Source organism: Muntiacus reevesi, chromosome 17, assembly GCF_963930625.1.
Source record: "Muntiacus reevesi chromosome 17, mMunRee1.1, whole genome shotgun sequence".
NCBI lineage: Eukaryota > Metazoa > Chordata > Mammalia > Artiodactyla > Cervidae > Muntiacus > Muntiacus reevesi.
The window spans coordinates 59622214-59632850 of record NC_089265.1 but is presented as its reverse complement, the minus strand read 5'-3'; the positions used below and the strand labels follow the sequence as shown (position 1 = coordinate 59632850).

The 10637-nt window shown below is 46.3% G+C and overlaps 1 protein-coding gene and 1 non-coding gene across 2 annotated transcripts in view; both read right to left on the bottom strand.

Moving 5' to 3' along the window:
* Positions 1–1146: 1146 nt before the first annotated feature.
* The window catches only part of GALNT12 (polypeptide N-acetylgalactosaminyltransferase 12), a 33903-nt gene continuing 24412 nt past the window's right edge, over positions 1147–10637 (bottom strand). Inside the window, exons 8-10 of the mRNA XM_065908014.1 lie at positions 8324–8437; positions 6157–6303; positions 1147–4121 (exon numbers count right to left, since the gene is read on the bottom strand). Coding sequence (XP_065764086.1) covers positions 3981–4121; positions 6157–6303; positions 8324–8437 — 402 coding nt within the window. The 3' untranslated portion in view covers positions 1147–3980. The remainder of the gene's footprint in view (positions 4122–6156; positions 6304–8323; positions 8438–10637) is intronic.
* LOC136148809 (U2 spliceosomal RNA) lies at positions 7989–8179 on the bottom strand. Its single transcript, XR_010659580.1, has one exon. It is a non-coding gene; the product is annotated as a U2 spliceosomal RNA (small nuclear RNA).

Genomic DNA, 10637 nt, shown 5'->3' with positions numbered 1-10637 from the left:
TGTGCACGTCATGGATCTTCTCGACTAAACCGGGGGCACCCAGGAAGCTTAAGGTCATCATCGCCCAGCCATCTACATAGGAGGCCAGGAGAAAAAGGGGATTTATTTGAAACAATCTGTGGTGTGGCTTCTGTCAAGTGGAGTGAAGAGCAGTGAATCCATGCAAGACTCACCGAGTTCTTGAGGATTATCTCAGCAGAAATACTGCCAGCTTGGGCTAAATGGAACAGAGAAAAAGAAGAAAATAGGAAGAGATGGCTGGACACTCAAAATTCTACTGGCAAGAAACAGGTTCAGAAAACTACTCCACGGCAGATGTGTTACTTTTCATAAAATAGGAAGGATGACAAGAAGGTGGAACCACATCCCCAGAAGAAAGAGCCAAGAGCCCCTGAGGATTATTCCCAGGTCTTAAAACTGAATCAAGAAGTCAAACACTTACCTGATTTCAAAACCATTATGGACCTGTGTTTCCTTTTGACTTTCATTGCCTCTTTTCTGAGCCAGGATATAAACATTATCCTATTCCTTCCCACCGCTGTAGGTCGGGACTGTTGGGTTGGATAAACGGCCTCTTCAGTGTAACGAGCCCACAGATGGAGAACAATTGTGTCCCAGCAGCTGTGCCCACTGAGATGACGCCCAGGAGCCACACCAGGACCTGATTTAGACTTTAGCCTTTTTCTAATGAGATTTAGATTTAGATGATAGAAATATGGACTTTGAACTCACACTGTAATAAGATGAGACTCCTGGAAACCCTGGGAGGGAATGAATGTAGAAGGGATGTAGAAGGGATATGAATTATTGGGGACAACATGAATTGCTAAAACTGTATGGTGACACATTTAATGTTTTAAGTTGCTAAGTTACAAAGGTATCAAAGCAACTATTAAAAGTATGTTCAAATAATTAAAAAAACTAAAATCAAAGAACTAAAGGAAAACATGCTAACAATAAGTCAATATTTAGGAAATCTCAATGCAGTAACAGACACTACCAAAAAGAACCAAATGGATATTCAGATTGGAAAAATAATTGAAATAAAATAACTACATAAGCTCAAGAGCAGTTTTGAGTTGGCAGAAGAAATCAATGAATTTAAAGATAGAAATTACCCAATTTGAAGAATTCAAATGAGAAAAAATGTTTGAAGAAATAATGGCTAAAAACTTCCCAAATTTATTTTTTAAAATGTTAAATTACATTCCAAGCTCAATGAACTCTAAGTACAATAAATACAAACCACATTTAGACATATCTTAAACTGTTGAAAGACAAACAGAAAATCTTAAAAGCAGCAAGAGAAAAATGACTCATCACATACAGATAGCAAAATGATTAATGGATGCTCTCTCATCCAAAACAATGGTGACGAGTGGTGTAACCCCAAATTCATAGCGCTGAAAGAAAAAAACCTGTCGGCTAGCATTCTGTGTCCAGGTAAACTATCTTTCAAAATTGGAAATCAGGATAAAATCATTCCCAAATAAACAAAAACAGAGAATTTCTTGCTAACATACCTATCCTAGATGAAATTCCAAAGAGAGGCCTTATACTGAAAGAAAATCATACCAGAAGGTTACTCAGATTTATAGGAAGAAATGAAGAGCATGGAGTATGGCGCATCACGTGGGTAAACATAAAAGGCTGTATTTTGTACATACAGTTTTTCTTTTTTTGTCTTACTAAAACAATAGGCAAACCACTCTGTTACTGAGTTTATCACACATATGTCCATAATAGCACAAGGGAGGAGATAGGGGCTATACTGCTACAAATTTGCTAAATTTTATGGGAATTAACACAATATTAAGAATGAAGAAGACTGCAATAAATCCAGGAAGCATAATGTAACCCCTTAGGGCAACCACTAAAAATGTAATTTAAAAATATAACTAAGAATGTAACAGAGAACAGGGTTATCCCTATCGTGCAAATGAGGAAACGAGTGCTGGCAGGTGAAGCAACCGACCCCCCCCCGGGGCTGGACCCAGGACCCGACTCCACACACCAGGACTGGAGGCCGGTCCACACCCTGCAGGGGGCGGGTGGAGACCTACCCAGGCCGAGACTCCTCATCCGTCAGACAAGGCAACCGCCCTAAAAATATTGAAAATTGTCTTCCGGTCTGTGAAAATAGTTTCCTTGACACCCTGAATATTTTTATTAGTTCTTCCACCCTAAAAATTACCAAGTAGAAGCCACTGGCGAGAGTAAGAGGGATGACTTTTCAAGCAAAGCTAATTACCATCAGTGCCCAGTGAACAGACACAAAAATACTTGTGTAGCCTCCCAGCACTCACGATGCGTCTGACTGGCATTCATTTGCTGGCTGCCTGAACTGTCTTCCTACGCCTTGGGAGGGGCCGGCTCCCCTTCAGTGGAGCTGGGACGGACACTGCGGGACGCGGGGAGAGGGTGCAGGGCAAGACTGCTCACCCCCACTGCAGGCTGAGAGGGCATCTCCCGTTTCCTAAGTTACCCCAATGGAGGAGGGATGCTTTGGCCCCACAGCACATTACATTCACAGGAGAACTAAGCTGAGCTGGGAGGAGTTCATACTGCATTCCTGCCTTCGGAGGAGCTACTTAATCCTGTAAAGATAAGACAACTAAATTATTTAATATTTTTGAATAAACTCCTATTGATGTTTATGGTGCTTCACATTTTACAAAGTGCATTTATGAAGATGGAAATTTAGTGAAGTCGTACTGGATGCCAGGGACTAAGCTAAGTCCCAGCCTGCTCTATGTTATTTAGTCCTTGCAACTAAACCGCAGGCTTGCTTTCATTATTCTCATTTCACAGATGAAGTGAAGTTCAGAGTGGTTAAGATGCATCAGGTTGATCCAAGCCAGGTCAACTGGATTTGTTCCTGGGTAACTGTTAAACTGGATCTCTCAGAGGGAAACATGTGAAAAAGACCCTGAGGCAAAAGTTGAAAGTTGATGCTTTTTCATCAGTTGAAGACATGTGTCTTCATCTCTCACATCTGACTGATGGCAAAAACAAAGATTAGCAGTGCTCTTGCTTTTTTTTAAATCACTCCTCTTGACTTCATCAAGATGACGAGATCTCAGAATATCAATAGATCTGGAATTGTTCACAAATTGTAATTACTCCAATGTGGATTTCAATGACCAATTATTATTAATGAACAAATTTGAAAACTGAATTTCACAAAGAGCATTAAATTTCTCCCTGACACTAATGTGTAATGAAAACTGAAAATGATATGAACATGCTTTAAACTCATCCTGGTGGCTGCTAGAGTCGCCATCCATACCACGGTTAGGACTGTCAGAAGCCCACTCTGTGTGGTGGAAGTTTACACTAGCCCACCATGTCAGACTGTTGCCTTGAAATTTCAGCTTTGGTTAGTCCTCTTTGGCTAACATAAACTTTAACAGCAGTTTTGACTACGGCAGCAACACATAACCAAGGGGCATTCTTAATTAAATGAATCTAGATTATCTCAAGGACCTGAAGGAATCAATATCTTCCCAGTGTCCACACACCTATACTGAGAAAAATCTAACCCAATGTTTAAGATATTGTCAGTTTATGCAAAGTACATTACACGAGTCTATTCTCCAAGCAGACATCTTCATGTCTGGGGATCCTTTCAAATACCAAAATAAAACATTTACCTTTTTGCTAAGGGGAATAAAAAGACGTGACAGTAGAAAATACATCTTGATAGAAAAATAGTTAAAGTTTTTAATTCTCTAAGTACCAAGAGTTAACATTTTGTGACTACCCTTTGAAAATAGGGTATTTGGGAACAATTTTAGTTTTCAAAATCAGTACGAGTTGTTATTCACATTTTTACTAAAGCCAACATTCATTTCACGAATCACAAAACGATTTCCTTATAAAACGAAGAGCAGCCAAGCGTGTGGTGGGCCTGTCTCCGCCTAGCTCAGTGTCTGTTACACACGGTCCAGCGGTTCCCCCGGCCACTCTGATGGGCTCCGTCACACCATGTGTTCCTGGAAGAACCATTTCTGATGATCCGAGTTGGTGCAGCCTCGTAAGAGTGGTACAAAACTGTCACTCACGTCCTTCCTCTCAGCCTGAACACACTTCTTGGACTGTACATGAAATAAAGAACCATCCTACAAAAGATGACAGACATTGTGTGTTCAAGAGAATTGCAAGCAATTCCTGAGAAAGTACCTTTTCCTTAAAATGTGTTAAGCGCTCAGGGTGATTTGTATCACTTCAGAAATACTTATTGAGCATAGGTGTCTGCAGGCGGGAAGGCAGCCCACGACCGTCTTCGCACACAGAGGAGGCGCGGAGACAGGAGTCCCGCTTGCCTGTCCCGGGAGCGCCTCGGGGGCCTGGACTCCACCAGCAGGGCCGACGCTGCCACCTGCTGGCTCTCTGGGATCGCTCAGACCCTGCATCTCCCTCGTGTGTGTGCGCAGTCAGGGCAGATCCTTGGCAACCCTGTGGACTGCAGCCCACCAGGCTTCTCTGTCCAGGCCAGAATACTGGAGCGGGTTGCCATCTCCCACTCCAGGGGAGCTTCTCAGCCCAGAGACCGAGTCTGTGTCCCCTGCATCTCCTGCATTGACAGGCGCCACCTGATCAGGACCCTATCTCACCCCTACTGATGTTCTTTCCCTTCAGAGTGATCAGGTCCAAAGGTCCTTTATTAATCTCTTCCACATCTCTCAGGTCTCTAGAGCCCTCTTTCTCCCGTATTTAAGTGGAGAACGAGGGGACTTGGCTTTAGTCCCAGCTCAGCCACAGACCAGCTGGGTGAGGAGACGGCACCAGAGAGGAAGCAGGGCCTGCAAATGACGCCAACCTCCAAACCCCAAAGGACAGGGGCCCGCTCTAGTCCTCTCCATCTCCTCTTTCCCCAACTGTTGCTGAGCTAACTTTCCAAGTCTCTCCCCAGTTTCCGGAGTTTATTTTTCCCTCCATCTCTCCCTGTTGTAAGCTCAATAATATTAATCTGGAAGCCCTTAAAAGTGTTCACAAGTTGCCTTCAGAATAATGTGAAAGTAAGCAAATAAAGCATCCTTCCTCATACCCCTCTAAAGAAATTTGCTTAAACGTCCACTGAAATTTAAGATTTTTAAGATAAAATTTTAATGGCATTTCAAACCAATTTCATGATTTCTACCTTGCATTACTCTTCTTTGAGGTCTTACAAAGGCTTCCTGTTGGAAGAAAGAAGGGAAGGGCAAAACTTTTGGGGTTAACAGAAATATTTTCCCTATTACTTTTTGTATCACTTAGCACAACAGTGCCTGACTTTTCTAGGAAACCTGAGAATTTCATTGCTGATCATAACATTTTCTACAATAAAACATATTCTAACGTCTAATTAGAATTAATTCATTTATAAGTAGTACAGATGGATCTTTCCATCCCTGGGGGCAGGCTGGGAATGAAAGCTCTTCATGGAGATAAAAGCGAACTAACTCTTTCTTTTGAATTATTTTCTTCGGATTTACGTCCTCAAGTGCTTTTTAGTGAGTCACTAGATATGACTGATGTATGAGTCCCACCATGAGCCTCTTACAAACGTGGAGGAGGTAGTGCCTCTCAGACCTGAAATAACTCCCAGTTCCAAACCAGCAGTGACTCTTCTGATGGAGAACCAACTCCATCAGAGAGGCTGTCTTCATTACTGCGTGGCAAGTTAACAGTGTAGAGCTATACAGTTTCCAAAGACTCTTTCTGGCCGCACATCTATTCTTCACTAGAGGCAGATAAGGCTTCAATTACTGTCCCCACTTGAGAGCTGGGAAAGATGAGCCTCAGACAACGGGAGTGGCTTGATCTTGAGTCTAATACCATGTCCTTACACTTGGGGGTTTATTTCATTCATCTGAACCCCTGAACCCCAAGTGATCTCCAAATGCACCGGGGACAGCGCCTCTTCCGATTCCAGGCAGCCACAGCTCAAGGCGTAAGGGGGACAGGAGAACTGAGAGGGTGGACAGGGAGGAAAGAAGGGCAGGGCTTCTGGCGCGGAGGCCACGGGACCCCTCGGGCTCACTGTGAAGCGCCTGGTCTCCTGTAGGCGCCGCATCCCTGAGACGTACGAGGGACTCACTCTACCTCCACCACCCTCTCTGCAGTCCACGGGATGGGGAGCCACAGAAGGAAGGCGTGAGCTGGGCCACCTACCTCCTGAAGGATGAACTTCTGGTCCTCTGGGGTGGTGTTCTCACACAGATGCATGATGAGGACGTCTGTTCCTGCCTCCACCGCCACGCAGCCTTCTGGCTGGTGGGTGTTGTAGCGTATTTCATTCTGGGATGTGTATTCGAAAAACTAGAAGTGGAGTAGCCAACATGCACCAATTAGCCTCTGATGTGCAAAGAGGGCAATCTTTAGAAAGAGGAAGGAGAACCTGGGGTTACCGGGGCTGGGTGCTGGGGTCCCAACACCAGCCTGTGTCCCCGGAGCAGCCTGTATACCTCTGGAGGGGTGTGGAGCCAACGTGAACGGAGGGGCCCTTCTCATTTCCAAGGGCGTGAGGGTGGGGATGGCCTGGGTCACCCCGCACCTGCTGTGCCTAACCCCGGGCTGGTGCAGAATGGCAGGAAAGAAGACAGACTGGTTCCAGCCCTTGAGGGGTCTCTGGGGCCTTGACCAGCCACTTCCCCTCCTTTTCTGTAGTCCTTTCCTCCTCCTTCCCACGAAATAAAGGGGATGCAACCATGCCTTGGAGACCACAAAGCGCTGGACACAGCAGAGGATGGCTAACGGGAGGACCTGCTCTTCGGAGCAACGGTTTCCTTACCCTCGGCGCCTCGGGAAAATGCTGACTCGGGGCCCTGGTCCCAAAGAGGAAATGAGGATTCCCTCTGTCTGAGATGGGGCCGAAGAAGCTGCACTTTCACACTTCTAACAAGACACGCAGCTGCCCATCTACCCCCCGCTCCACCCCCTGCTTCCAGGAGATTCTGACACAGGTGACAGGCTCCTGAGGCACATGGAGCAGCGCTTCTCAAACGAGTCTCCCCCGAAAACCAGTCAAGACTAGATGGGGTGGGTCTGGGAATTCAGGTGACGCTGACGATGCCACCTTTGAGGAGGGCTATTCTAAACGGGGTTGAAGAACCTGAAAAACTTAAGGCTGTAGAGGTCTGAATGATGAAAGTTTACTGCTGACCATAATGGGGCCTAATATTTAAACGGAATTGGAGTGACTCCAGGTTAGAGGAAAATCTGAAGGCCCGCCCTTCGTCTCCAGCATCTGACACTTTACTCAGGACAGCAGGCTTTGAATGCCTAAAACCAACGCTCTGCTCTCTCCTGCATCCTCCCTGGCCCCGCCGGCAGTGTGCCTGCTCCTCAGGCCAGGGTCCTGCTCCGGTTCTCAGACCTTCCAGGTCTTGCTCCCCTGCCCAGCCTGCAGTTGAGCACTTAACCCAGACATACCCACCTGGGCCCTGACTGAGGAAACCGCCCTAAAAATTGCTTTGCAATGTGGCGCTACATATCAAATCCTATAATTCCATGTAAGATTTAATTCTGAATAAGTCATCTGAAATGCAGATCTGCTGTTTGCTTTCCTTCATTTTTTCTTTCTGACCAAAGATGTTAGCAGCAGGGTTATTTATAATCACAAAAACCGGGAGGAAGGAATTGGTTTCCTCAACAGTAATTAATACAGTCACACAAAGGAATACCAAGAGGCTGTTATGGATGATGTTCTCAAAGGATGTCTAACAACACACGAAAAGTATGGTTAAGTAATGGACATGAGAGATTATAAAACATGTAGATATTACAACAATTATTTAAAATACATAATCCCAAGGTCATGCATTAAAAGAGATGGGAAGTAAATATATCTTAATTATAATGGTGGTCATTCTGGGTCTTGTCATTTACTACTTGCTTCTACTTTTTATATTTCCTAAATGTTCTATGATGAGCATATATTACCTTTATAACGAGAAATCACATATTAACTGTTTTAGGTTTTTTTTATTTTTTATCCCCCCAGAGGGGGGTACACCATTCCTGGAAGTACTGCAATACCAGGTCGATGCGTGGAGTGGACAGAGCAAGCTCCTATTCCAACTCCTAATCCCAAAAATCCATTTAATATATTGTCCTCGAATAGAGGATGTATCAGATATTAAACTGATAAGAACAGATACTATACTTGATCTTAGCCAAAAGGCCGAGAAGCGATATAGTAACCATTTTAAAAGCACACAGATTTCCCCTCACCTCCCTCTTTAAAGGCCCACACCGAAGATCCCTTGAGCACAGGGCCTCCCGCCGTCCACTGCCCTTCAGCCTGAGAAGGTCAAGCTGTTAAGGCAGCAGCCCCTACCTGGTTCTGACCCATCCCATGACAGCCGTACAGAATGACCTGGTGTCCTGTGATCTCGTGCTCGTTGGGAGGGTTATAGTCAAAGCAGTAACCTTTCAGTCCTTTGTTCCGGAGCTAAGCAAAACATAAAGGCGGCATTTGGTCCAGTTTACACACAGCAGATTCCACCCAGGGCCGTGACGGCAGGTAAACGGAGGGACAGGAGCGGCGGCCTGAAGAACCAGGCTCAGAGCTGAGAGCCCCTCTCATTTCTAGCTTTAAACGTGCTTCCCGTTCTATACCGTAGGCAGGAATCACAACCCCCATTTCTTAAAGTTAACTTTTACTGGAGTGAAGTTAATGCACACTGTCGCGTGAGTTTGCACACGGCAAAGTGAATCAGTTACACACACACACGTCTATTCAGTCTTTCTCAGTTTCTGTTCCCGTCTAGGTCACTACAGAGCGCTGAGCAGAGTTCCCTGTGCTATATGGCGGGATCCTACTAGTTATCTGTTCTATACTATACAATAGTAACCGCGCGTCGACCCCAATCTCCCGGTTCATCCTTTCCCCTGCTCTCCCTACCTGTAACCCTAAGTTTGTTTTCTACATCTGTGACTCTATTTCTGTTTGGTAAATAGGTTCATTTATATAATTTTTTAAAGATTCCATATCTAAGTGATATCATATGATTCATAAACATTTCAGGAAGATAAATTTGAGGAGCAGAGAGATGAAATCTTTATGGCCTGAGAGCTCACACTGCTTCATGTCTCATTGCTGCTGCTGCTGCTGAGTCGCCTCAGTCGTGTCCGACTCTGTGCGACCTCATAGACGGCAGCCCACCAGGCTCCCCCGTCCCTGGGACTCCCCAGGCAAGAGCACTGGAGTGGGTTGCCATTTCGTTCTCCAATGCATGAAAGTGAGAAGTTAAAGTGAAGTCGCTCAGTCCTGTCCGACTCTTAGCGACCCCATAGACGGCAGCCCACCAGGCTCCCCATCCCTGGGATTCTCCAGGCAAGAGCACTGGAGTGGGTTGCCATTTCGTTCTCCAATGCATGAAAGTGAGAAGTTAAAGTGAAGTCGCTCAGTCCTGTCCGACTCTTAGCGACCCCATAGACGGCAGCCCACCAGGCTCCCCATCCCTGGGATTCCCCAGGCAAGAACACTGGAGTGGGTTGCCATTTCCTTCTCCAATGCATGAAAGTGAGAAATGAAAGGGAAGTCGCTCAGTCCTGTCCGACTCTTAGCGACCCCAGGGACGGCAGCCCACCAGGCTCCCCCGTCCATGGATTCTCCAGCCAGAGCACTGGGGTGGGCTGCCTGGCCTTCCCCCATGTCTCATCAGTGCGGCCTTGTTTCTTTACTAGCCCAGCATAGCTGGGCTGTCCCCTCACATCTGTACCAAGTGTGTGCCCGGTCCTGTCCGACTCTTGTGACCCTAAGGACTGGGCCCACCAGTCTCCTCTGCCCGTGGAATTTCACAGGCAAGAACACTCGTGCGGGTTGCCACTTCCACTTCCTGACGCAGGGATCAAACTGCATTGCTTGCATCTCCTGCACTGGCAGGTGGGTTCCTCAGCACTAAAGCCACCTCGGAAGCCCTGGGTACCAAAGAGCTCCTGACATTACGTTATCCTCAGAGGATACCCCAGTTAGGAGACCTGGCACTTCTCAGAAGTCCACCAGTGTGGAGCACAAGGACAGGATAATACAGGGCCAGTGGTTTGCACACAGGTCATGCAACACGCAAGCGGAGACACCTGAGTCCTGAACCCAGGACCTCAGACTCCAAGTCCAGTGCTCTCTCCATCACTCAATATTCTCTAATCTAAGGTCATCTCTAAGGTACTTTTGGATCTAAATCCCTTTAATCATTCTAAGAGCAAAAAGACCTGAAAGGTTCCATGCTCCAACCTCCCTTCCAGGAGCCTCCAGAGAGAAACTCAGTTCAGTTCAGTCGCTCAGTCGTGTCCGACTCTTTGTGACCCCGTGGACTGCAGCACGTCAGGCCTCCCTGTCCATCACCAACTCCTGGAGTTTACTCACACTCATGTCCATTGAGTCAGTGATGCCATCCAACCATCTCATCCTCGGTCGTCCCCTTCTCCTCCCATCTTCGAGTTTTCCTAGCATCAAGTACCTTCCAAATCCCTTTCTAGAGAGTTTAAGGAACCTTCCCTGGTGGCTCAGTTGGTAAAGAATCTGCCTGCAATGCAGAAGACCCAGGTTCCATCCCTGGGTCGGGAAGATCCTCAGGAGGAGGGAATGGCTACCCACTCCAGTATTCTTGCCTGGAGAATCTCACGGACAGGAGCCTAGCAGGCTACAG